Genomic DNA, 27,089 nt, shown 5'->3' with positions numbered 1-27,089 from the left:
ATATACGTAGTGTTACGTTCCCGAATTCCGAGCTCCGTGACAACCTATTCCGTTGGCGTTCGAGGGTTCGTTCTGGCTCCCTTTTGCTCGTTATCTAATACATATTTCCTCGGGCTCTACTCTGTTCTACTCTTTACAAATGAATTAAAGACAACTCGCCGTTATATCACAAGGAATACTAAAGACATTTCGCACTACTCTATGTTCCCATTAAGCGGTATCCAATCGAAGGGACATTCAACAATAGCCTCAAACGGTACATGTATCGGTACGATGACTGATCTGGCATGACGGGCACTAAACCAAAGAAAGTCATGATAACCTTCGATCTTTTTTTTTTCTTTCTCCGAGTCATATCTAACATCAAGCTAAATTGTAATTTTGAGCACAGAATGAGTATTGTACAAGAGTATTTTGTTCCATGCACATATGGAACCAATTAAATTGGGCGGTATGAAATGAAATAACTCCCATTATACGAGGAGAAATGGCTCGCTTAGACGGGGAGAAGCTCGTGCTCTGCAGTTTGCATAAACGAGACTAACCTGCAATTGTATGCCATTCTGCTGGGCAATTGTCTGGCACGTGATCTGGCATCCATATCAATCAGCGAGACAGTGTCTGAAATTGACTCATATACGGAGTACGTAGTTAGTTAGTTAACTAGTTAACTAAGTTAAGAGCCATTACTAAGTAGACTAAGAAGGTAGTCCCGCCTTGGCTCGTGCCTATCGCAACCAACTCCCGCTTGCCGCTAGAAGCCCTAGAAGGTTAGTTTCCCAACCGGGCAGATTTCGCTCCTCCTGGTTCGTTCTCCCCTTCTGACAATCGTAAATTACGTCTTCTCCCTCTTTCCCCCCTCCCCTTTGTCAACTTTTCTCCTCGTCTGTCTGTTGTGGTACAGCTGACGAACCCTCTTTTCCGCCCTGTACTCGTCGTATTCAAATGAGCCGTTCGGGACATTGTCCGCCGCCTGACGTTTGGACTGCTTCTCTCGTTCTTGGCGAACGATTAACTGCTTGTCATAAGTCGTACCCGCGACCATCCGTTTATATCGCAGCAGCTGCGTGCAAAAAGCCTTGGATTGAGCTTCAAGCACCATTATTTTCTTCTGATACACTTACAACAATCGCAAGTATCAGCAAGTCTTGTGAGGGGCCCATCGAGATTGTGCGGAAAGCCGCCGCAAAAGCCACTCTCTTCCGCGCCGATCTTCCTTGCCTACTGTCAATCTCTATCGATAAAGCGAACAACGACTCCCGCCGAAACATCAAGCCAAATCGATCGCGAAATGCGTTTTTAAGTAGGGGTTCATATCGTTCAACACTAGATGTTCTCGTATCTGGATTAACTCCAGTTGAAGACCGTCGCAATGAAGGAACAATTTAGTTCGTCTCAGACCGCAAAGTATGTGGAGGACGAGAGCGGCCAAAATGCGCCATCTGACTCGCAACCTCATATGCACGATGAAGGTGGAGATACAGAAACTCATGATGAGTCAGTGGAAGACAATCATTCATTGCAAGCTGAACCGGGCAAGCATCCAATACCCATGCAAAAGAGACGAAGAGTGACACGGGCTTGCGACGAATGCCGTCGGAAAAAGATCAAATGCGACGGGAAGCAGCCGTGCACACACTGTACAGTGTATAGCTACGGTACGTCTTTGGAAAATTCATGCAAGCTTCTCGGAATGTTATACGCTAACTTGAAATGACCCATGCAAAAGACTGTACCTACGATCAGCCCTCGAATCGTCGTCGAAATCCCACCCCACAGTACATAGAGGCATTAGAATCGCGACTGCAAAAGGCCGAAGAGATTCTTCGAATTCTAGCTCCAGATCTCAATCTCAACGATCCTCGCTTGCTTGTTGCGAATCCGGAGCAGATAGTATCAGCGCTCCGACGTGACGACTCACGGGAGGCAACGGTCGCGAAACCGCAGGCGGACGAACAGCCAAAACAGGAACCAGAATCATCGTGTCCAGACGGGTCTCTTCTTGAGACGATGATGGAAAACTCTGGTTCTTTAGATCTTGATGATCAAGGCCACTGGGACTATCACGGTCATTCATCCGGTATAATTTTCATGCAACGTCTTCGAAAACAGATTGGAAACGTCATACCTATGCCTATTCGACCATTGCAGAATAAGTCCACACCTCTATTCCAGATGCTCGAGAGCCCCAAGTCACAGTCGGAGTCTCCGCAGGAACCCAGTAATCCTAATTCGCCCCCTACGCAAGACCTTCCTTCAAAGGATATCGCAAGAAGACTTTGTCGAAGCGCGCTGGACCACGCCTGCATTCTTATGCGCCTCGTCCACCAGCCAACTTTCTGGGCAACTTTCGACCGTATGTATGCTACCCCTTTGGATCAATACACGAATGAAGAGCATACTTTCTTGCCCCTTTTGTACGTTGTTATGGGTACTGGTTGCCTTTTTTCCGACAATGTTGAAAGCACTTTGGATAAGTCGGGGTACGAAGGTGCTATTGGCCAAGGGTATGTTATCAACGTTTATTGCAATTTCATAACATATTCATCAGCGCTAATGCGATTTCTCTCTGTGGATAGTTTCCAATATTTCAAAGCGGGCCGCCAGCTGCTTGACATCACAGATTGCCGGGATCTAACCACTCTACAGGCGATCTGCTTCATGATCCTATTTTTGCAGTCATCTGCGAAGTTGAGCACCTGCTACTCTTATGTCGGAATCGCGCTGCGCGCTTCTTTACGCCTAGGTCTTCATCGAACAGTCAATGCCAACTTTGACCCCGTAGAAACCGAGCTTCGAAAACGTATCTTCTGGCTTGTCCGAAAGATGGATATCTATGTCAGCACCCTTTTGGGATTGCCACAGATGGTGAGCAATGAGGATATTGACCAGGAGTACCCACTGGATTTAGATGATGAATTCATCACGCCTACTGGAATTCTTGTCATGCCTGCCGATCGAACGTCTTTCATGGCAGGGGCAAATGCGCATACTCGCTTAGCCGATATCATGGTCAAAGTGGTCAAATATATTTACCCTGTGAAACTGACCAAATCACAATCGAAATCGGATCACACTTATATGGTCAGCCATTCCAAGATCCGAGAGATTGAAAGAGACCTGCAAGCCTGGATGGAAGATTTGCCTCCAGCTCTGCGACCAGGTAGCGAAGTCAGTCCTGAGTTAGAACGGTAAGTGTCTTTCCGCCTCTCTGATATTATATTTCTGTTCAATTCTAATCATTCTTTTGAAATAGCATGCGACAATTGCTCCGGATCAGTTATGCTCACGTACAAATGGTGATGTACCGACCTTTCCTACACTATGTATCCAACAGCTTCCAAGCTCAGGGTATCGACAAGAGATCTTACGCATGCGCTGCTGCATGCGTTAGTGTATCACGGAATGTCGTGCATATTACGACAGGCATGTATCAAAAGGGTCTACTCAACGGCTCTTATTGGTTCGTGATGTATACGACATATTTCGCCATCCTCTCGTTGGTGTTTTTTGTGTTAGAGAATCCGGACCTGTCCACTGCAAAGGACGGCATTTTGAAGGACGCTTTAGAAGGAAAGACCACTTTAGCAGCACTGGCCAAAAAGAGCATGGCTGCCGATAGATGCGCCCAAAGTTTGACTGTAAGTTATAAGCAATCACAGTCAAATCATTTTTACACATTTGCTGACTGTGCTCAGGGCCTTTTCAAGCAGCTTCCTGAAAAGTTGAAGAACCGGCAAAGCTCAGCAGCAAGCAATGTGAACCTGAAGAGATCGTCACCCTCAGATACCGCAGCTAAATCGAGGATTCAGCGCCCTGCATCCATGTCTTTACCTTTTGATACACCACAGCGATCTAATTCGTTTCCCACAAAACTAGCCGCTTTGCATTCAAGACAATCACAAGAGCCCAAAAATGCTGTTGACGATACTCGCTTGCCTCGGCGACCGCAAGCGTGGCTCTGGGATGGTCACTCTGAGTCAGCTGACTCGACCGCATCACCTTCATCTGCCTCTGCATTTTCTCATGATCAAACTGCTAGCCCTGTGGCCAATCAATATTTAAACCAGCCACCCACGCAGCAACCGTTCACATCATCGCAACAACTTGGTGCTAGTCAGATTCTACCGGACCTTATGCCCATCATGTTCCCGTCTGGCGATCAGTTCGCTTACCCTGCACAGCCTTTGTCCACTCTTGAGGACGATCATTTCAAGGATGATCTTCCAAACTCACCCATGCAGCAGTATACACAGGACTCATTTACGTCACAAGGGTCAAATTCACTCAATGGAAACTTTTCTCGACCGATGTCAAGTGGATTTGACGGATTAACTGGTCTACAAGGTCTTTCTGGACCATTTCCTCCAGCATCTGCTGCAACCCTAGCTCCTCAGCTTCAACATCTTGGCCTTCAACATACACCCTCTACACTTTCGTCAACACCCGATAATATTCAAAGCCCCGACTTGGTATCATTACCGCATAATTACATGTGGCAAAGTTTCAGCCTTTCGAATGCTGGTATGCCGAATGAACAAAATCTGAAGGAACAATCGGTTCCTGGAGGAAAGGTGACGATGACTGATAACGGAGGACTCGACGGGATGTCCTCATTAGGGATGGGATTTGACATGGATGTCAATTTTGGTGAAATTCTTGGTAATATTGGGACGAATCATGCAACTGCTACGAATATGAATGACGAATGGAGCCAATGGATGAATACTGGCGTCTGAGGCGATGTCTTTTCTCTTTGCAAGTATACCCATTCTCATGTCTAATGTTTCATGAATTGCCTAATTTTGAGTTTCCATCAATTGTGCATTCCGTTCTTTCTATTTCTTCTGCATTGTGCATATCATCTTGTAACTGGTGTATATTTTGATTTTTGTACATTCTTGCTCTATTTTTGATTCCCACAATGTGGCGTTGAGATTTCGGTGGATTTGAACTATGGAGGACAAGAAAAACGGTATTTGCATAGCATTGCATGGCAAAATATGCATCTGTGAGATATCCAATATAAACTTAATAAATCTTGATGAGCCTGAGGGGACCTTTTGCTATGAATGTAATTACGAAGCAGATAATCCATTAAATAAAAACTATATAGACAGCTTGAAGAGTTGTAGCTCTAGACCCACATGGATGTAGGTACGTACGTACGTACACCTTGGCGGCTTTTGGCTGCTGCTTAAATTCTACACTTCATTCCGATCTTCCCTTTCACATCATGCCGACCACATCAAATATAAATATATCCACAGTGATAAGATGGTTATTTTACCTTGTCCCGATATATATCTTTTTAATAGCACCAGGTATCCGCGCATTATTTCCAGCTACAGAGCAGCAAACAAAAGAAGCGAATCCCCTATTCGGCCGGTTTGAATTCGATGATGAAGCCGACTACGATCAACTGGTTCCGGGATTGAGGGTTGAGGATGACAGCTTTATAAGCCCGGAAGAAAACTTGGATCAACTCAATTGTCGCGAGGATGATTACCGGGTGCATATCTTTTCGCACAAGCCGTTGATTTTATACGTTGAGAATTTCTTTACAGACGCCGAGGCCGACCATCTTATTGCAGTCAGGTAGGAGTATTCTTCTCTTATACTAGGGCATATATGGCTAATGATAGTGTGTCTAGTGAAAGTAAATGGTCCCCATCCATCATCACCGACGGAACCACCGAGCGAGTCGACTCCTCCATCCGTCGCTCGGATCGCGCCCTCCTCGACCGCGATGATGTCGTCCGATGCGCAGAAGAACGCGCTCGATCCTTTCAGGGCTGGCGACCGTGGCTATACATTGAGCGCATGTGGACTCAACGGTACAATGTCTCAGGCCATTATCGTCATCACTACGACTGGAGGGGATCGGCGGCGCATCGAGGCGGTGATCGCCTGAGCACGTTTATGGTCTATCTAGACGCGAACTGTACGGGTGGAGGGACTAATTTTCCGCGTTTGAGGGTGCCGCGGAATCGTCAATGGTGTCGGTTTATTGAATGTGATGGCGATAGGACCAGTGGAACTGCTTATGAGGGTGTCACGTTCAAACCAATCAAGGGGAATGCTATTTTCTGGGAGAATCTACGGCCTGATGGCACGGGATATCCGGAGACGTGGCATGCGGCGCTTCCGGTTTTGTCGGGAACAAAGGTTGGCTTGAATATTTGGAGTTGGTATCAGCCTCCTGTGCGGAAGGATAGGAACTAGAATATCGATCGGCATTTGCACATTTAAGTTGATAGATAGTTAGACTGTATATTATTGTTCAACCAGATAGAGGAACATAGAGATACGTATATGCTACTGGCCAATACAAGCCCGAGAACTCACACGAGGACCTCATACCAACTCAACAATTGGCTATAAATGCCTGCCAAGATAAATTGCAATTATCCAGTGTATCCACTGGCACCAATACGACTACTTCTCTCTGTCGGAATCACGAATGTCTAATCCGCCGGGTGCCAAGAGTGGCTGCGCTCAAATACCGAGACAAAAACTCCCTCAATATGAATTTCTTGGTCGGGCTTGGCCCCTTGGCCGCTGGCGGAGAGGAATGTCCAAGAGTGGGCCAAGAAATATTGATACAGTGGATATGTTGAGTAGGCACTCCGTAAAACATACGTGGTAGTTTAACCTCGAACCCAGCCCTGAAGTCAAGAGACACAGTCTATTCAGGGGGGAATCATGGCCATGACCGAGGGAGTCTCTGCTTTACGATTTGTGTCCTTCATAGACTGCCATGTAATAGTAATTCTCCGTAACCCACTGCGTATGCTGATATAACTACTCTGATCACTAAAACGAAGCTACACAACCAACCCCGCCTGAAGAATATTATGTGGCCATGCATCATTCCTGGTCAGACATAGTATTGGACGGCCGACCTGCCCATTTGAACCTCGTTTGATGACATGAACCAACTATGTGGCCTGATGTTTCAGGCTCTGGCACCGACAGCTTCCAGGTCGGCTGAGTCTGCCAAGTGGGGTCTTCTTGTCTGCTGATTGGCTCGGTGGTCTCTTGGCTGAGCCTTGGCTGCCACCAAGACCCGCCAAGACTCACTTTTACTTGGCAGGCTGCTCTCTTTTCGCTGCATTTCACGAATCCCACTCCTCCGAACTTCGGATAACTATTCCCTTTTAGTTGAACTGATTTCGCCCCCTCGTACGACGACTGAAATGCCAAGCGAGGCGTGATTGACTTGGCGCGACAAGAAGTTTCCCTTCTTGGCCCGGTCTTGTCCTTCTCCCGCGGTCTGGGCGATTGCTCGGCGCGTGCCAATCCTCCCTTTCCTCCCCTTGGCCCTTTCCCTTCCTCCATTTCTATTGTCTTTCTATCCATGATTTCCCAGAACACGATACTTGCTGTTCTTTTATTGATTGATTCAAGCACTTTGATTCGGTGCTAGCAAGGAATTTGCCCTTTCTTGGTCACGTCGGGCGCTTCGTCAAAGCACTCGGTTACGGATCTCGGACAGTGTCTTTTTGGCTCTCTTTCGCTGGCCACACATCATTTACAATCTTTCTTCATCATCGTTTCCTGCAGCTTTCGGGGCCAGATTATTATTCATTCTGCGATATACCAAGTCTCAGCTATTGCATTTTAGGTAAAAAGGCAGAGAAAAGAAGTGGACCATCCCTATTGGTTTCCTGTTGTTTTCCCTGGCCACCCCGACTTTACGCGATTCAGTGGTTCCCCCCCCCCTCCTGTTCTTTTTCTTTCTCCCTTTTCTTATCCTTACTTTCAACTTCTTACGAACATCATCATTTCCACTCGACAAAACAACCCCTTAGCCGGGACATAGAGCAAGTCTAAAGATTTCGACTTCTTTTTGTTTCTTTGATTTCTTTCAAAGTTGATCTGATCTGGGGTACTTCCCGCTGAATACCAAGACTCCCTCACTTGGCTTGGCATCATGGCAGACACTGCTCCCGCGACTTCAGCGCCTCCAGCTGCTGCTACCACCGCACCAGCTGTCGCTCCTAGCCAACAACAATTCCAAAATACAGCTCAACCTCAACCTTCAGAGACCTCGTCAGCACAGTCGCCAAACGCGTCGACAACGACAGCTACTAATGGGCAATCTCAGGCGCCAGCCCCAGTACAATTTCAAAACCAAACCCAAAACCAGGCCCAACCCCAAACTCAGACCCCAACCCAGGCTCAGGCTCAGGCTCAAGCTCAAGCAGCACAAGCACAGGCCCAAGCAGCCGCTGCTGTAGCTGTGGTCGGTAATCAAAGCAATACTAATGGCAATTCCGGTATTGAAGAGTTTCCCTGCATGTGGCAGGGATGCACTGAACGATGTGCTAACCCCGAAACGCTCTATGTAAGTTATCTCTCTTTAGTTAATATGAGCGCCGGATTTCTAATACGAAAATAGGAGCATGTTTGTGAGAAGCATGTTGGTCGCAAATCCACTAACAACCTCAATTTGACTTGTCAATGGGGCAACTGTCGTACCACGACGGTCAAAAGAGATCATATCACTTCCCACATTCGGGTTCATGTGCCCTTGAAGCCTCACAAGTGTGAACTCTGTGGCAAAGCTTTCAAGAGACCTCAGGATCTGAAGAAGCACGTGAAAACACATGCAGATGATTCGGTCCTGATTCGGTCGCCTGGCCCTTCAGACGTGAGAGGCCAGGAAATACCTTATGGCATGATGAACAACCCAAAAGGTTAGCTCTAATACACATAGAGCAGCTTGCTCTAACTTTTTGTTAAAATTAGCTAACCCGATTACTACAGGCTTTCCCGCTGGAGCTCATTATTTTGAACAGCCAATGAATCCAGTGCACGCTGGTCAAGGATACCACCCACAAGCCCAATATTACCAAGGGCAGCCACATGCTCAGCCACCTACTGCAGCTTACGGCAACGTATATTACACTCTAAACTCTGGCGACAACCATACCGTATATGATTCTCGAAAGCGCATCTTCGACTCCGTCAACGCATTCTTTGGGGACACAAAACGTCGACAGTTTGACCCCACTTCGTATGCTGCTATCGGGCAGCGTCTTGGTGGCCTTCAAGGCTTGCAGCTACCTCTTAGTGCCGCCCCTGCCCCGGATTACCACATGGGGGGCGGCATTCCTGTAGGCCCAGGCGGTGGTTATGGACCGGCTTTGGCAGCACCAGCTTATCATTTACCTCCAATGACTAATGCCCGGACTAAAAATGATTTGCTTGACCTCGACCGCATGCTTGAAACTATTCATACGACTGTCTACGAAAGTGATGACCACGTTGCTGCGGCAGGTATCGCTCAACCTGGAGCCACATATATTCCTCGCATGAGCCATGGTGGTACCACACATCAGACACCGCCTATTACGCTCCCTTCTAGCCATGCTATAGCCACAACCAGCCATATGTCGAATGCCTCCATTGTAGCTTCAACATCGCCTGGATCGACGCCGGCTTTGACACCACCGTCAAGTGTGGTGTCCTACGCGTCCAGCCACTCGCCTAGTTCTTACTCGCATCGCGTCTCTCCTCCACATGACCAGGATATGTCTATGTATCCACGTCTACCGTCGACAACAGCCCATGAGATGGCTGGTGGGTACACAGCCTCGACCAACGCGGCCCCTCCATCAACACTGAGCAACAGCTTTGATTATAATGATCGCCGGCGATGGATGGGCGGTGTTTTGGAGAGAAGTCGACCCGATGATTATGCCAAGTCGCCTATGGATGATGTGATGGAAGATGGCGAGCGAACTCCCACACGAAAGGATCCTCTTGATCATGAGAGCAATGAGAGCGATGATAAGTTCAACCACAGTCTCATCGACCCAGCACTACAGCAAGCAACTCGCTCCTCGTCGTCACCGGATGCCGAAGCAGCTAAGCGCGCTGCCAAGACTGCAGCAGAAGTGACACAACGGGGCGAGGAGGAGTGGCTGGAAAATGTCCGCATTCTAGAACAGTTGCGTGCTTATATCAGAGATCGACTTACTCGTGGCGATTATGAAGACGAACAGGAGTCAACGAGCGACGATACAGCGTCTTCTGGAGCTTCAAACTCTCAAGATGACCACATGGAGGGTGTGGAACATACTGAGCATAGTCATCCAACAGAAGACAGACATATGTCAGAAGAATCCAATCCACTTGCGGCTCTAAAAGAATTGACGACGTCATCACCACCGCCGACCCAAGGCTTATATCCTACCCTGAAAGGGATCGAAGACTATGCTGAGAGTACGAAAATGGAGTAACCGTTTTTTTCTATTTATTGGAGGGTTATTTATTACTGGATTCTTACTTTGTTGATTGTTTATGGTCAATTGTCGGAGGAACCTATATATTGTTGATATTGAGTTTTAAGCAGGAATTCTATTCTCAGTTCTCGAATTATGTTTTATATTTGGCCGTTTTATGTGTCAATAATACATCCATGAATCTGGTTTTGGATCTCTCTTCCTCTTGTAGAAAGCGATATGAGTGGTATGATTGCGGCTGTTCGCTCGACTGGGTAGCCGGACCGAATCGACGACCTGGCGGCTCTAAAAAATGTCTCGATTTATCCAGTACATATTTCCAAGGTGTTGTAATAGGTAGGTAGTAGGTAGTATCTACTTCGACTGTTTTCGATCTACTAGAAGTGCTCGTAATTGAGAGGTCAAATGCATGTCATGTTTGATATGATAACAGCCGCGATAGGCTTAGCCGCATCTTAGATCAGATCTGTGGATCGTATCAGAGTGAACTTATGAACACAACAACAAATAAATAAGAACCAGGAATACCATACATAGCACACTATCCTAAACAGATGCAACAGTGTTAACTAGATTGGGTATGTAACTCTTTTTTTTTTGTCAGACTCGTTCTAATCGAGCAAAAGCCGGCCCGCAACCGTTTCCGGTGATGGACCGAATTTCCAAATGCGGACCGAACAAACAAGAGAACGACGAAAAGACTTCATTGCGGTGTCACTACCATGTACTGCTATGTTTGCTTTTGACAAATTGCAACAACAAGTATAATAAGCTTTTGCTTCTTCTTCCTTATGCATATTCTCAGATCGAGATCAGTCGGAATGTGGTCATTGTAAGCCGTATCTGACCGCGATAGAGTCGTATTCGGCCTTCTTCAAGTAGGCATGTTACATAGATCTTGATCGTCTTCAGATATCTGGAATCTCTCAAATAGCCATGTTTTCCTCTCGCTTATTCGTTTCGGTTTTTGCTTTTCCTCTTGTTTTTATCGTTGCCTTTCATTTTCGGGCGAGACCAAACAATCAGGTTTTAGGGCATGCTGAGGTCAGATTGACATTGGTCGAACCAGACATTCAGAGTCCAGAATTTTGTCTACTGACCTGTGTACCAGACTCGACAACACGGAAAGAAAAAAAAGAGAAAGAGACCAAACCTTGGTTCTAAAATTTGGTTCTGTGTGGCAAAAGATCGAGAGAAAAAACAAACAGACATCATCTCACTTCGATCTAGTAAGCAAGCAAGGCAAAACTTTGTCGGTGTCGCCTCGTCTTTCTTTTCTGGATTATTTATTTTCTTTCTTCTGCATCGCACGCACACGTCACTTGACTGTAAACAAGCATACTGTAGGTACTTTCTCCTAGTTGTCTGTCTTTGAGCATGATCATCAACATGATCGACTACAGATACTTGTTGTTGTTGTTGTTGTTGTGATAGTTAATCGACAGACATACTGATTTGCGACAGTGACACACGACTAGCCCAGCCTCGCTCTGTTAGTGGCCCGCCGATCTATTTTGTGCTTTCTTCCTTCCCGCCCGCCAACGGCTTCTTCCCACTCACCACAACAATTCGACTTCTTCGATAACTTCGTTTCAACACCAAGTCCGCTGCAGAAAACGTAGTCGGAGGATAAAGCCTCGATAAAGAAAATACCATCCCCGATCGGCATTCCAACCCTCATTCATCCTGCACCGTGGGCCTCGCGCGGCCTCTCGGAAGACCAAACATGCCGCTCTCGAGTAGGCGTCGCACGCGCCGCAAGGATATTCAACTCCAAGAAACATCCGACGCGGAGGCTCCGGATTCCTCTCCCAGCCGCCCAGCCAGCAAGAAGCGCAAGGTGAGTTCTATTTTAGTTTATTATCCCAATAGGAAGAAAAGACGGAGGGCTGACGCGGTCACAGGTTGAGGCACGACCGTCATCGCGACAAGTGCACACGCCAGATCCCGCTTCTGCCGATGACGCCGATCGATCTTCTCCCGAAAACGACTTATCGGCAAACCAGGATCTAGTAGAGACCGTGATCGCATCCTTGAATGTGTCGAGAGACGAAGTGAATGTGTTGCGCGATTATTCCAATTCCGAGACCGAGAATAAGCAATCGATCCAGGCATATGCGAAAATTGCCGGCCGTGACTGGACTTATTACGTCAAGACAGCGCATATCAACATTGGACGTCCTCCAGATCGCGAACAGAAGCTCGATGAGCAGTCGAGTCCCGTCTCTATCGCCGCTCGTGCCCTGCCTGAAGTGCATGTCGACTTGGGTCCTAGCAAGTTTGTTTCTCGTCTACATGCTGAAATATTCTTTTACGGTGACGACGAGGAGTCCTCAGCCTGGCATATCAGAGTCAATGGCCGGAACGGTGTGCGAGTCAACAATGTCATGCTAAAACGAGGGACGGATGCCATACTGAATTGTGGCGACATAATTGAAATCGCCAACACTCAAATGATGTTTGTCACTCCCGGTGACAAAGCAGTGATACACCCTTCATTTGTCGAACGCGCTCAACGTATTGCTGCTGGCGAGGAAATACCCTGGGACGGTTCGCAACATGCACACCCTGCTACATATGATGCACAGCAACCCGGTCGTGTTATCGATAACGGTGGTGCATATGCTGCTGCCAATGGCGCACAGCCAGGTAAACCATCGCTCGCTCCTGCTCCCCAGTTTCTCAAGCGACAGGTCACCCCGCCTCCGCGATCTCCAGATACCGTTGGGGGCCAGACGGCAACAAAGCAATCGCCTTTGTATAACCGTGGCATGATGATGGAAAGCACAGAAGAGATCGATTACAGTCAGGATTCCGCCAAAGATCTGAAACCTCCATACAGCTATGCGACCATGATTGCGCAGGCTATTTTCTCAAGCGAAGAGGAGAAACTTACACTAAACAGCATTTACCAGTGGATCATGGAGAAGTACGCTTTCTATCGTCACTCTCAGAGCGGTTGGCAAAACTCTATTCGACACAATTTGTCCCTCAACAAAGCTTTCCAGAAGGTACCGCGCCGAACGGACGAGCCTGGCAAGGGCATGAAATGGATGATCGCGCCAGAGCACAGACAGGAATATTGGAAGAAACAATTGCGCAAAGGAAACAATTCATCTGCACCTTCGTCGCCAGCTACGAAAGAGCCTCCAGCCTCCCGCAGCACCAACGGACATGCCGGCTCGAGCTACGAGGGGATTTTCTCTGCGACAAAGACCTCTCCCCAAACAACTTCACCTGGATTTAGTTCATTTTCAGTGGCTCCAGTTGAAGCCTACACACCGGAAAGAGGATCGCGACTGGGACAAAGGGGAACTGATCTTGCGCGCAGTGGTGCGAATGCCGAATTTGATGACCAGTCCCCTCTTCCTACTCGAATTCGAAACAGCCAGCAAGAGAATGGAAATAGTGGCCAAAATAATGGCGCCAGCAACGTCAACGACGGCTCGACAAACCGTGCCTATGGGCTATCAGGAAATGCTACTGGCTCGCCTCCAGTGCTCTCCTCTTCATATTATGACGAGGGACCTTCGTCAATGATCACGCCAGCTCCTCAGCGACATCAACCCCGGCTGCCACCGCCAAGCACGGCTCAGATTCCGTCCAAATTTATGCCTATGAGCTCGCCAGCACAGTTCTGGAAGTTCGCCGACATTGGAAGCACACCTGCACGATTGGTGCCAGATATGAGTCCTTTGAAGGGAGGAAGTATTGGGGCATTAGGGGACGGATTGATGCCAAGCAGCAGCCCGCCACCACCGAATTTCGCCAGTCCCAGTAAACCTAGCACATCAAATGTGCGTGCTCTTGGTCCGATCAAGAGGGAAGATGAGCCCGAGCAGATTCGGCATCATCGGTTAGCAGCTCCAGATGATGAAGAGGAGGAGGAGGAGGAGGGATTTGATCTAGCGAGGTTAGTATCTTTACACTCGTGTCTAGAGAATCAACGACTAATGCATTGACAGGGGGTTTCAACCTATTGGGTCATATCATCGACAGTTGAATAACTCTGCACGAGCGAGTGCGACATCTTGATCTTGTTACTTGCTTCAAGAGCAATGCGAGTAATGTATCTGTTATTAGGGACTGGTTCGAGGCGTTTCTAGAGTTTCGGGTGGTTATTTATTGGTTTTAGGGTTACATGCATGCTTGGTGTTTTGTGTTGTTTTATTTGCTTGTCACGCACTTGATGCATTATTTTCTGTATTCTGATGATACAGCTGTATGATAAAGATACCTAAATAGAAATAGGTTCCCTAAATGTGACTTACTCAACATCCACCGTTTTCCATGTCAAATCAAAAATCTATTTGAAACCCCAACCATTATCAGACTCATCACTAACAATCTCCACACTCCTCTTCTCATCCAACGAGATCCGGCCCGCATGCAAAATCGCAGTGGTGGCAATCGTATTCCTCAACGTAGGCAAACCCCTCTTGTCGAGTTCATCGAGCGTCACGCGTCCTTCGTTGAGGGCTGTGACGGCGTCGATGAATTTCTCAAAACTGATGTAGCCGTATCCTGTTTGGCCGGCGAAGTTGCCTTCTTCATCGGGGGCGTAGCGCATGTAGAATCTACCTTCATTAGTATATATCTTTGTTATAGGTTTTGATGGTGGGGATGCGTACGGGTTGTACCAGACGAGATGGCCTTGTTCGTCATCCGCGACATCGTAGCCACGCTTGGCTTGATTGATGCGAATCTCACCCTTGGATCCCATGTCTACAACTGTTAGCACACCAATTCATAACGAAATGGAGAGGGCAAAGAGACGTACAGTGAAAGTACTGGTTCGAATGAACGCCCGCCTTCTGCGGCGCCGTCCAGCTTGCCGTATAAACTCCCGTAGCTACTCGCGACGGATCCGACTTCTTCTTCCAATCTACGAGCAATGTAATCGTATCCTCTGTCTCAGCGACACATCCCAAATCCCACGCTGTGCCTGTACTAGCCGACGCCGTGACTTTGACAGGCTTATACTCCGGAACCATGCTCTCGCAGATATCGACATGGTGCGAGTTGAGGTAATATGAAATATCACTGTCCTTACCGGCCCAGGCCTTGAAAGTCTCAAGCTGGAATTTGGGTTGACTCATGTAACTGTAAAAGTAGTTGAAGTCGCCCAGCTTTTGGGCTTTGGCGCGTGCATCGGCATATGCAGGGTCGAAGCGTTTATGGTGTTCAATGAAGACGAAGACGCCGTGTTTGCGTGATTCTTCAAGCAATTTCAAGTGGTCTTCGAGAAGTTTTGTGGCGGGTTTGGTGATCAAGACATGGATTTTGCGTTGGATGGCGTACAGTGCGATGGGGTAGTGGGTTGTGTCGGGTGTGAAGATAGTGATTGTTGAGCCTGGTTCGAGAGCGTCTATGGCGGCTTTGTAGGCGTCTGGGTCTGTCTGGTCGTCGGCTGGGAATGATTCAAAGGAGACGTCGAGGCCGTTGTAGACTTCGGAGATGTTTTTGTGAAGGTGTTGTTCTATCCACGTTAGGAAACCTCTTCCTTCCGACTTGATGATTAAAGATACGAACTAATAGCAGGAAACTTGCGTCCAGACACGCCGACCATGCTCAATTTCCCGACTTTGCCTCGCCGTCGCAAATCAAACATGGTCAATCCGACCACGCCGACCTTCTTGTCTGAGCCCGAAGCACCACCACCGACGAAGCCAGTGGTGTATTCGCCCGTGCCGACCTGTTTCCTTGTAAGCTATCTCTGCCGACAATGCTTTCTGTTGTTGGCTTACCATGAGAACACTTGGAGGAGCCATTTTATTCTGCAATACTTTTGCTTCAAATTCCCAATTGCAAGGATTCCGGAAATAGAAAAGAAAAGAAAGAACAGGAAATCAATTGATTAATGCACACATGACGTGACGGATATTTTAAAGCTTTCATCAATAGCCGACAGATCAGACGTCAAGCTACTATGGAGTCTGTCTGGAGACCTGATTGTATGGACGGAAAATACAACTGTGGCAGCTTGGTCGATGGCTTTTCGATTGGCTGTTCTCGCCTATGAGGGAATTCTATTTATGATAAACCGACATTTATCTCTCGTTTCATCTTCTTTTCTGTTTATTATACATACTTACTCTAGTAGAGCAAAGATTGTGTCGTCGGCCTTTGATAGCTACGTAGTCTAGAATCCTGCCCCGCTTCTGCTACTGTCCTCCTCCTCTTCAATATTTCCACGTCCACTTATATAGACACATTGAGGATAATTAGACAGAAACTTGATTCCATTGCACATTAAATATTGCTCTGGAGTATTTAATAGCAAGAGACAAGGGCCAGATTGTGAATGTGCCTGATTGTATATACCCCTCTAACTGCCGCCTATCCCCCGCACTTGATTTTCTCTCCGGAATAACACCCCCGGAGCGAACACCTATTGGCGGGTAATTACTCTTCCACCAATCAGACCGCATACTTTTGAGATATTCTTCCTATTTGGCAAATTGACAGTCTGTCTGTTGCGGAGATTCTGAAGCATATTCAAATTGTATCGTAGAGTCGGTATGCTCGGGATAAAACCACCCGGTTGTCAGTGACCAGGTTTATTTCTCCTAATATCTTCCTTTTTGCCAGTTTTATTTTGTTCGTCCCCTGCATTTTGCTAGTGCACGCATCACATTCAATATCCAGTACGTACGTACAAGTCCAGTTCGACCTCATAAGAGTCACGTCTGACTAGTTATCCAGATAATTAAAAAAAAAAAAAAAATGGCAGCAAGAACCCCCCTCCGTCCAGGAGTCTACTGTCCTACAGTCACCTTCTTCCACCCTGAGACTGAAGAACTCGACATCCCCGCCATCCGCAAACATGCCGTCCGTCTCGCCAAAGCCGGTCTCGTGGGTTTAGTCACCATGGGCTCCAATGGTGAGGCTGTGCATTTGACTCGTGAAGAGCGCAAGACAGTTACTCGCGAAACTCGCTCTGCTCTCGATGAAGCTGGATACAAGAATATTCCCATTATTGCCGGTGCAAGTGAGCAGAGCGTTCGTGGCACGGTCGAATTGGTTAAAGAATGTGCTGAGGCTGGTGCTGAATATGTGCTTATTGTACCACCCAGCTATTACCGCTATGCCGTTGGTAACGATGAGTCGATATACGAGTTTTTCACCGCCGTTGCTGACCAGTCACCCTTGCCGGTGATTCTGTATAACTACCCCGGCGCCGTGGCGGGTATTGATATGGATTCTGATCTCATCATTCGTATATCTCAACACCCCAACATCGTTGGAACCAAGTTCACCTGCGCAAACACCGGAAAATTGACCCGGGTTGCTCGCGCCCTCGATGCCATCACCCCCAAATCTCCTTTCCCTACTAAGCCTGTTGGACCGATCACAAAAACTGCCGCCAATCATCCATACGTCGCATTCGGTGGTATCGCCGATTTCACGCTGCAAACACTCATCTCTGGTGGTTCCGCTATTATCGTCGGTGGCGCAAATGTGATTCCCCGTACTTGTGTTCAGGTCTTTAACCTGTGGAGTGAAGGAAAGATTGCGGAAGCATATGAGCTCCAGAAGATCCTCAGTGCTGGCGATTGGGTTCTGACCAAAGCGGCGATTCCGGGTACAAAGCAGGCCATCCAGTTGTTTTATGGATATGGTGGCTATCCTCGCCGTCCGTTGGGCAGGTTGAACGAGGCTAGTATTAAAGGTCTTGAGAGCAAGCTACAGGAAGTCATGGAGGTGGAGAATGGCCTCCCGGATTTCGCATAATCATGAACATTGTCATGAACTCGACCAGATATTGGCAGTCATATAGATCATCCAATCAATAAATGCGTATGTCATTCCTAAAATATAAGTAGCCTTTTTATTTATTAACAGAATAATAGTAGAGAGGCACGAGTCACAACTCTACAGGATTTGAACTTGAAACTCGACCCAGTCGAGGATTCGGCCGATAAGCGATTGTTGATAAAAGATCGGATGTGCTCCGACCGCGTTGACAACATGATTGGCTGGCGCAAACTCCGGGTCGCGGGATTGTTTGGGTGACGTCGGGAAGCCCCAAAGAAACACCACAAATTTCGAGGTTCCCTCGCGATCAACTCGGTGCAAGGCTGCCCAATTCAGAGAACCTTCCTGGGCTCTTAGGCCCATACCTGGTAATTGGGACGACAGACAATGAAACATGGGACAGTTCGCCGCAAGATGCCCGCCTGCATCTTTTATTAGAAAGAAACTGCTCGCCAATCGCTGCCACGTTTCCGTAGCTGCTAGCTATTCTTAGTATCCAGCCAAATACATGCTTCCTAGTGCAGAGGCCGCATCCAGATAAGCATTTACTTTCAAGCCACTTTGATAAGGCCCGGTGTGGCCATCTGCGTGCCCTGTAAAATAAGAACTGCGGGCACCCCGCCAGATCAAAATTAGAAATCAAGTCTTACCCCAGTCCAACTCCTCGTTGCAAAATCAGACACATAGCATCTCTAACAATTCTCAACATGCCTTACCCAGAAGAAGCCCAGGGTTTCATGATCGATAGCCCCGATACATGGCTATCGTTCCAGAAGCGTCATGTAAGTGACTGAAGCGAGCGCTGGAAAAAGAGTCTTCCGGTTGTGTGCTAACCAAAATCGCATAGTACAAATTGAAACCTTTCGAAGACCATGGTAAGGATTGAGACCCATTTGATTCTGTGATCATGGCTGACAGGTTCGATTTTAGACGTTGACGTCAAGGTCGAGGCATGCGGCATCTGTGGTAGCGATGTTCACACCATTAGTGGTAAGCACACTAAGTCCGTCGCGTATTAGCGATCTTTTGACTGAGTACCACTCAATAGGTGGTTGGGGAGCCAACCAAAACTGGCCCCTGTGTGTCGGACACGGTACGTACAATCCAAGTTCTTCACCGCTTCAGTGGACGCGACAGTTGCTCATAGTTTGTTCTTTTAGAAATCGTTGGCACGGTAGTCAAAGTCGGACCCAAGGTCACAAACATCAAGGTAGGCGAGAGAGTCGGTGTTGGCGCCCAAGTCTTCTCCTGCGGCGACTGCAAGCAATGCAAGAACGACGACGAGACCTACTGCCCCAACATTATTATGGACACATATGGCTCCAAATGGCCCGAGACTGGAATTATCAGCCAAGGCGGTTACTCATCCCATGTGCGTGCTCACGAACATTGGGTATTTGCCATTCCTGAAAAACTCAAGACAAACTCTACTGCACCTATGCTCTGTGCTGGTATCACTGTTTTCTCTCCTCTCGTGCGTAACGGTGCCGGACCCGGTAAGAAGGTAGGCATCGTTGGCATGGGAGGCATAGGTCACTTTGGTATCATGTTTTCAAAGGCACTTGGTGCTGAGACTTGGGCTGTTTCTCGTACCAGGGCCAAGGAGGCTGATGCCCGCAAAATCGGTGCGGACGGATTCATCGCTACCTGCGAAGAGGGCTGGGAGAAGGAGCACCGGTTCTCTTTTGACCTCATTGTCAACTGTGCCAATTCATCCGAGAACTTTGATCTTGCGAAGTACCTTTCCGTGATGGACGTTCACGGCAGATGGGTCAGTGTTGGCCTCCCCGAGGAAGAAGGACAAGTCATCAAGGCTCAGAACTTGATCTCGAATGGTGTTTTGATCGGTGCTAGCCATCTCGGTAGTCGCAAGGAGATGATCCAGATGTTGAACTTGGCTGCTGACAAGGGACTGGACGGCTGGGTTGAGACTATTGATATCAACGAAGAGAACCTCAAAGAAGCTATGCTGCGTATGAAGAAGGCCGATATCCGTTATCGCTTCACATTGACTGGATATGACAAGGCTTTCCCAGAGGCTTAGACGAGGCAGCGTACACACAAAGATCAATTGGTCAAATGTGAAATACATGATATCCTTGAGGCTGAACAGGAAATGATATTAGTAGCAGCAGAATAAGAAACTAAGTGCGAACCCACGGTCCTATGTTTAGTCACATGGCCACGCTTGTCTCTTAGATTTGACTCCCCAGTCCATGAGAAAACATATCCGCGAGGTCAAGCCAAGATAGACAAATGGAATATTCCCCCAATCCATTGCGTTCCATCGAGTGACATCGTAGTAAATAGCCGCGCCGAGAGGGGCCACACTGAACAAGTGGCCGATGTCAGCTATCAACAGGTTCAAGCGGAGCATTCTCCAGATTCTTTGATCGGTGGTGACTCGGAGAACCAGTGCTTCGTTCAGGGTAGAGAGCAGATACATGTTGGCTAGTTGTCAGAGGGATACATGGATACATCGACTCCGGCAGGTGCTCGGTCATGGCGAGATAATCAGCCGGATACAGCCCGGCGCAGATGGCCCCGAAGAGGGCGAAAATCGGTTCAATGTAAAGAAAAAAGAGTTTGTATCTTTCTGCATCCACGATGTTTGTCAGATAGTCAGATCTTGGTCATACTACGGAGTACAGTAGTCTACTCTAGTCTATGTTCGAGTCTAGGGCTCTAGGTCCACTCCATAGATTAACCCCGGATTCTTCTAGTCAACCACTCGATGTTTGATGAAACATCACTAAACTGTAAACAGCCATGCAGCCTGGCCGGCCCCAGAATCGGAGACCATTGTTCCTTTAAAAAGAAAATATTTATATACTGTAGTATATGTATATATAGGATCAGCTGAAATCAATTGGCCAGGACGGTCGAGACGAGCATCCCATCTGAATGCCCAATGCTGACAGTACAGATGACACGAGATCGGATCATAAATGGTATTACGAACCTACCCCAGCAAAAAGAAGAAAATCCTTTCCTGCCGTGGCCTCGGCTACTTACATCGGTAGCCTAGGTAGGGTACGATTGAATCGGTCGCAATCATAATGATGGCTGGATACAGTAATTGGTTCTTGGCAGGACGAAGAAAAACAGGAAGAAGAAAGAGAATGCACGGCAGAGGACAGAAACGGAAGAGGCCAGTGTTGCAGAGAAAAGAAAACTCTGCGTGTTAGAGTTGGCGAACAACCATGGGAAGAGATGAAGCAGCAGATTGGGCGGTGATTTGGCAGGAGCGAAAATAAAAAATAAAAATTTGGGGCAACGCCACCCCGGACATCCCAAGGGGGGCGTCTTGCCTCTTCAGGTGACTGCCATCACATCCCATTTCATCCCATCTCTCTCCCTCCACTCCACTCTCTCGTTTTCCCTCTTTTTTACTTGTTTCCCCGACTTACGCTCAGCCTGTCTGTCGTTCTTTTCATTTATATATTTTCTTCTTTTTTCCTTCGTCTTAGGTCCCCTTCTTGTTTGTTCTAGTTATCTATTTCGGTGGTTTTTTTTTTTCTTGTTTCGTTCGTTTGGTTGTCGACTCGGGAGCTCCTGGAGCGCCTCCTCATTACCCTTTTTGATTCCATAGATCCATTTATTTCCCTGGCAGGCATACATCTCATAGCTTGCACCCTCACAGCGCCCCTTACGTCCTGATTGAAGCTCATCTATACATTCTTTCTCCATACGTATTATACTTTCTTTTATTTAGATTGCGTTCTCGCACGAGCACTCGTGGCCGTGCCATCACCAGAACACCCAGTCCGTTGCTGGCTCACCACCCAACCCGACGTTCCTCTGGATCATGGCGCTGCACGATTCATATCCTCACCGTTCCGCTCGGAGACCACCGTCGTTGCTTCTACGTGCTCGACCGAAAACCGCTGGTCCCGGGGAAATGCCTGGCGCAGGCGTTCCTTGGATGAATCCCGGTCCTTGGGCTATGAATCCGTCCTTCAACACCGGTGACGATAGTCAAATCAGTCTTTGCCAACAGGAACATGAGAGCAATGTCGTGTTTGAAGATATCTCTGTATTTCCTGAACCGACGCCGCGCCGTCGCACAGCAACGAGCTTCTCGAGCATCCGTCATGGCGTTGATGGTTTGCGTGCGCTCGGCCGACGCCTCTCCGTGACGATTCGAGGAAAAGCCCCGAAACACAACCTACATGTACCCCAAGGAAGCGATCGATATGTCGATGAGGAGAAACCCTCAGACGTCGTTCCTGAGGGAAGGCACCGCAATGCGTGGTTCAAAGGACATAGTATCAACCGCCGCCCGTCGCTCCACAGCGTTTCTGCCTTGCACTCCTTCTACGCGCCAACTGCAAATGTTGCCAATTTCATTCCTGGCATGGGTTTCGAGCCTCCCGTATTTTCAAATGACTTGTCCGGAGGTGCTGCCGCTCGGGCTGCCGCCGCCGCCCAAAACGAGATGGCCAAAACAGGCCGCCGAAGTATCTCGCCGGGAGACTCGAAGATCTTCGACTCGGAAAGTGGAATTGGATTTGAGTTGCGTGAACGTTCGGATCTGTCAGACTCAGAAACGGCTGTTGTACGATTGGGTAAGTTCAACGTATCTACTAGTTGTTTTGCGAAAGTCCTCAACTAACGTGATGAATAGACCCCGTTGCATATCTACCGGCCGAGCTTGTTTCTCATATATTCTCATTTTTAAACCCTGCATCACTAGTGCAGCTGGAGACTGTTTCAAATTCCTGGAATAAGGCTGCTTGCTCACATCATGTTTGGCGGAATGTTTTCCGTCATAAGTATGGCTACCGATCGTCTGGGCTGTCATCTTCATCTACTGCGACAAAGAAGATACAGTCAGCAGGATTAGGCAAAACACTACCTAATCAAGATTGGAAGAAGATGGCAATGGTTCGAAGATCTCTCGACCAGCGTTGGAAAGACGGCAAGGCAGCAGCCATCTATCTCAAAGGTCACACCGATACTGTATATTGTGTTCAATTCGACGAGTACGTTTGACTCCACTTACCTTAAAGTTGTGACAATCGCTGACTGCATGCTATTTCAGACACAAGATCATCACTGGATCCCGCGATCGCACCATTCGCATTTGGGACGCTCACTACCCGTGGTCATGCCTTAAGGTTATCGGTGCCCCTGCCACACATCAACAACGCCAGTCTCCATCGAATAACGCAAACCCACAGCCTGTTACCAACCCGCCATTTCTTTCTATCTGCGCACCAAGTCAACAATGGCCTGATGTGGCTGACCAGTCGATTCCGTTGTCTGATTGCCACAACGCTTCGATTCTGTGCCTTCAGTATGATGACAAGATTATGGTCACTGGATCGTCTGATTTTACCTGCATTGTCTGGGATGTCAAGAATGATTACAAGCCAATTCGGCGACTGGTAGGTCACAGGTCAGGAGTTTTAGACTGCTGCTTTGATGATCGATACATCATTTCATGCTCCAAAGATACGACAATATGTGTTTGGGATCGAGAAACAGGCAGACTGGCCAAGAAACTGCTAGGCCATCGTGGACCGGTTAATGCACTCCAGTTACGCGGGGATCTCTTGGTCTCAGCCAGTGGAGACGGTGTAGCCAAGCTATGGAATATTGCATCCGGCGTCTGTGTCAAAGAATTCTCGAGCAAGGACCACGGACTTGCCTGCGTTGAATTTACCGAAGATGGTCGAACTATCCTGGCTGGTGGTAATGATAAGGTGATATACCAATACGATGCCAACAGTGGTGACCTGGTTGGTGAGGTTGATGGCCACAACGGGCTAGTCCGGTCTCTACATTTAGACAGTCTGAATAACCGGCTTGTCAGTGGTAGTTATGATTTCAGTGTCAAGGTCTTCGATGCGACTACCGGAAAGATATCCATCGATTTTCCCGGGTGGACAACTAGCTGGATTTTGAGTGCCAAATCAGATTATCGTCGCATCGTGGCTACGAGTCAAGATGCCAGCGTCGTTGTAATGGATTTTGGATATGGATTGGACGGCATAGATTTGCTTGAAGAGTAGGATAGATTTCACTTCTTTTTGATTGCTTTTAACTTGAGATTCCCCTTGAATGTGCTTTCATTCTCCGTTCTAATTCTGCCTCTTCTTGCATTGGCGACTTTTATCCAGCTTCTTCAAAACATCTTACTGTTTCGTTGATATATATTCATTTTCTTGAACGCATTTTTGGCAGACATGAAGGCTGGAGTTCCTCGGTTGGGACTGCATTCTTCATCATGCTTCTATTATATTTTGCCTCTATTCTCTTCTGTCTCCCCGGTCTTTTAATTCTCTAAAGAACCTGCGTTCTACTCAAAAGTTGTCTATAGACATGGGGGGCGATAGAGTCGCCATATACACATGTTTTCTGTTATTTGATTTCACTATACAGATACATCCTCCTTTGTGGAGGGCAGATAGAGCTGCTTGATGCGAATTGATAGTCTACTTTTGCAATTTTTAAAGTAAAATTCATTGGTATGTGATTGGCGTGATTGGCGGCAGTGTTGACATGGGCTTGGCATTGATTTGGATCTGGTGGGGAACGACTGGCTGTCAAAACAAAACTTTGCCCTCTCCTTATTCCCTATTCTGTTCGCACCTATCCTTCAAAACCCGCAGAGACTCGTCTCGCCTCTAAATATTTCGTTTGTTTGTTCATTTTTTTTTAGACCATCTTCGTCTATATCTTGTTTTCCTGTATTTGAGGGGGAAAATCCATCACCAGGGTCATTTGTTTTCCTTTTCCAAAAGCCATCCTGCACATACCCCGCCATGAGTGAATCAAGGTACGTAGTGTGTCTTGTCGCCTGTTTGCGATTATCGCTTCGGACACGCCGAGTGTCTATCTCGAGATCAACAGTGGGGTTGACTATAGTTTAGACAAGAGCTTTTAGCATGGTTGAACAACCTACTTCAGCTCAACATTACGAAAGTTGAACAGTGTGGCACAGGGTAAGTCGATTTCTCCCCCTCCCTGAGTAATAATGAGTAAGTCTGAGTTCTAACCATTATTATGACATATACAGAGCTGCTTTCTGCCAAATATTCGACTCGATTTTCAGTTAGTCCGTCCCGATCATATCAGCTAGCTATTCGCTCGCAATGCGGAAGCAGCTGTTTGTTAGAGAAACCATAGACATACTGACTTCAATCTGCGTGTTTCAGTGGACGTGACTATGAACCGTGTCAAATTCAATGTCAATACCGAATATGCATACCTTCAAAATTTTAAGGTCCTTCAGAGTACGTATTCAATTCACACGCGCACTTGCTCTAGCTTTATGGTTATTAACATTGTGCGTCAAAAGATACTTTTAAACGTCACTCCGTCGACCGACCGGTCCCTGTCGAGTCTCTCGTAAAATGCCGTATGCAGGACAACCTCGAATTTCTTCAATGGGCCAAAAAGTTCTGGGACCAGCACTACCCCGGTGGTGACTACGACGCCGTAGCTCGTCGCAAAGCATCAGGCGGACCGGCCACATCGGCAGCTCCCGTATCAGCTGCACGCACCAGTAGCGCCGGCGCTCGACGCGGTACAACTCCCACCGGCGCAGGAGTTCGACCTCGTGTGGCAGGCGCAGGAGCAGGACCAGGCGTTGCGGCTTTGAACCAGGAGATTGCTGCACAAAAGGAAGCTATTGCGGGATTGGAGAAGGAACGTGACTTTTACTTCGCAAAGTTGCGCGATATTGAGTTGTTGTTGCAGACTGCCGTTGAAGCTGATCCGGAGCTGGAGAAGGATGAGGATTCGTTGGTGAAGCATATCCAGGGTATTCTCTATTCGACTGAGGTATGTCCATGTTCCTTGTGCGGTGAAAAAGGATGACTTGCTAACAGCGCATACAGGAAGGATTTGAGATTCCCGCAGAAGCCGAAGAAGGTCAGGAGGAACTGGAGACATTTTGATCGTATAAATATTCGAACTGCGGTCGTTGTTCGTAATGTTTTTTTTTTAGCATTCTTACCTTTGTCCTTTGATTATCTTATTTGAATACCCTCCTCCTCATCCCATCACCCTCTCTCATCAGCAGCCTCTGTATCTACCCTATTTCTACATCCGTCTGCATATGGTCTGGTGCAACAAGGGTTAGCCAGTACCAGACCGTGTGGAGTATTCTCACAAGAAAAACGTATTCACCTTTACTTACTGTTTACTTTGAAGGAAATCGAGTTATTGAGACAGTCTTCTTGTATAGAATCTTTCTATAAAAGCCTTGAAACGATTTATTTTATCGGAGCTATGGATGAGTGACATTGGCTGAAACAGTTACGTACAGAGGCACGTATGTCACAGTCTTTGTTAGGTAATGCGATAGTTACATACGACGTAACGTCAATACACAGAGAGGATTACTAACTAGTTATTTAGTATTTACGGTTATGCATCCGTCATCTACGGAGGAGTTACTAGTTAGTCAAGTCCCGTCAGAGCCAAGGGGACCTATCATATACGTACATACTCCAAGAACTGCCTCTGTACCACTGTCACACGAGATGTATGTAGTATCACCGCGTCGTCAAGTATATACTCCGTAGTGTCACGCTCCATGCTAAGGCTAAGAATAGATGAATCGAATGCTATCGTGGAGTAGATTAGGATTGATCGACCCGGTAAGCTGATCTAAGCCATCCAATTACTCTGCATTTGACTTTCATGGATGACGATGTGATCGTGATCGTTGTACTACAGAGTATTTCCAATGTCTCCCAACTCCTAGGCACGGAGGAAATGCTCCGGGCATAATGGACAAACACGCGCAGGATAACTTAACTGTTAGTTTGGCTGCTATGACAATATATGTGCCGTGTCTGGCAGCAAACAGAGACAATGAAGAGTGGTCAACGTAACTTAATCTTACGCAGCAAGGATTATCTAATTAAACATTGTGCTGTTTGCGGTTTAGCGTCAGGAACGGTGGCTCTCAGACTGGGTCTGTCACTCTTTGGGCGAAGTTAGTTTGACGTTTTGATTACCCGGTTCGGAATAGCGCAATACATACATACATACATACATACCATACGCATATATTTAGTAACTGTCAACACAGACATTGAACAGAGATAACAAACAAAAATA

At 47.4% G+C, this 27,089-nt stretch overlaps 9 protein-coding genes across 9 annotated transcripts; 8 read left to right on the top strand and 1 right to left on the bottom strand.

Moving 5' to 3' along the window:
* Positions 1-1,372: 1,372 nt before the first annotated feature.
* On the top strand, positions 1,373-4,739 carry EYB26_000851 (uncharacterized protein; the record flags this gene model as incomplete). The annotated part of the gene is made up of 5 exons (XM_054260165.1): positions 1,373-1,658; positions 1,730-2,507; positions 2,580-3,191; positions 3,257-3,641; positions 3,699-4,739. The coding sequence occupies 5 exons, from the start codon at positions 1,373-1,375 to the stop codon at positions 4,737-4,739; spliced, it is 3,102 nt and encodes a 1,033-aa protein (XP_054116140.1).
* Positions 4,740-5,236: 497 nt separating this feature from the next.
* Positions 5,237-6,225, top strand: EYB26_000850 (uncharacterized protein; the record flags this gene model as incomplete). Its single annotated transcript, XM_054260164.1, has 2 exons — positions 5,237-5,598; positions 5,655-6,225. 2 exons carry the CDS (start codon positions 5,237-5,239, stop codon positions 6,223-6,225), a joined length of 933 nt encoding a protein of 310 aa, XP_054116139.1.
* A 1,711-nt stretch (positions 6,226-7,936) lies between these two features.
* On the top strand, positions 7,937-10,250 carry EYB26_000849 (uncharacterized protein; the record flags this gene model as incomplete). Its single annotated transcript, XM_054260163.1, has 3 exons — positions 7,937-8,350; positions 8,405-8,702; positions 8,773-10,250. 3 exons carry the CDS (start codon positions 7,937-7,939, stop codon positions 10,248-10,250), a joined length of 2,190 nt encoding a protein of 729 aa, XP_054116138.1.
* Positions 10,251-11,979: 1,729 nt separating this feature from the next.
* On the top strand, positions 11,980-14,288 carry EYB26_000848 (uncharacterized protein; the record flags this gene model as incomplete). The annotated part of the gene is made up of 3 exons (XM_054260162.1): positions 11,980-12,093; positions 12,158-14,166; positions 14,219-14,288. 3 exons carry the CDS (start codon positions 11,980-11,982, stop codon positions 14,286-14,288), a joined length of 2,193 nt encoding a protein of 730 aa, XP_054116137.1.
* A 271-nt stretch (positions 14,289-14,559) lies between these two features.
* On the bottom strand, positions 14,560-16,024 carry EYB26_000847 (uncharacterized protein; the record flags this gene model as incomplete). Its single annotated transcript, XM_054260161.1, has 5 exons — positions 14,560-14,830; positions 14,885-14,978; positions 15,034-15,732; positions 15,786-15,948; positions 16,001-16,024. The coding sequence occupies 5 exons, from the start codon at positions 16,022-16,024 to the stop codon at positions 14,560-14,562; spliced, it is 1,251 nt and encodes a 416-aa protein (XP_054116136.1).
* Positions 16,025-16,979: 955 nt separating this feature from the next.
* Positions 16,980-17,987, top strand: EYB26_000846 (uncharacterized protein; the record flags this gene model as incomplete). Its single annotated transcript, XM_054260160.1, has 1 exon — positions 16,980-17,987. One exon carries the CDS (start codon positions 16,980-16,982, stop codon positions 17,985-17,987), a length of 1,008 nt encoding a protein of 335 aa, XP_054116135.1.
* A 731-nt stretch (positions 17,988-18,718) lies between these two features.
* On the top strand, positions 18,719-20,055 carry EYB26_000845 (uncharacterized protein; the record flags this gene model as incomplete). Its single annotated transcript, XM_054260159.1, has 5 exons — positions 18,719-18,793; positions 18,859-18,886; positions 18,942-19,001; positions 19,060-19,104; positions 19,172-20,055. The coding sequence occupies 5 exons, from the start codon at positions 18,719-18,721 to the stop codon at positions 20,053-20,055; spliced, it is 1,092 nt and encodes a 363-aa protein (XP_054116134.1).
* A 1,764-nt stretch (positions 20,056-21,819) lies between these two features.
* EYB26_000844 (uncharacterized protein) lies at positions 21,820-24,028 on the top strand (the record flags this gene model as incomplete). The annotated part of the gene is made up of 3 exons (XM_054260158.1): positions 21,820-22,579; positions 22,639-22,996; positions 23,056-24,028. The coding sequence occupies 3 exons, from the start codon at positions 21,820-21,822 to the stop codon at positions 24,026-24,028; spliced, it is 2,091 nt and encodes a 696-aa protein (XP_054116133.1).
* A 753-nt stretch (positions 24,029-24,781) lies between these two features.
* Positions 24,782-25,918, top strand: EYB26_000843 (uncharacterized protein; the record flags this gene model as incomplete). Its single annotated transcript, XM_054260157.1, has 6 exons — positions 24,782-24,795; positions 24,890-24,961; positions 25,036-25,070; positions 25,175-25,252; positions 25,318-25,802; positions 25,859-25,918. The coding sequence occupies 6 exons, from the start codon at positions 24,782-24,784 to the stop codon at positions 25,916-25,918; spliced, it is 744 nt and encodes a 247-aa protein (XP_054116132.1).
* Positions 25,919-27,089: the final 1,171 nt, after the last annotated feature.

Source organism: Talaromyces marneffei, chromosome 1 (assembly GCF_009556855.1).
Source record: "Talaromyces marneffei chromosome 1, complete sequence".
Classification (NCBI taxonomy): Eukaryota; Fungi; Ascomycota; class Eurotiomycetes; order Eurotiales; family Trichocomaceae; genus Talaromyces; species Talaromyces marneffei.
This window is presented reverse-complemented; position numbering and strand designations above follow the sequence as displayed.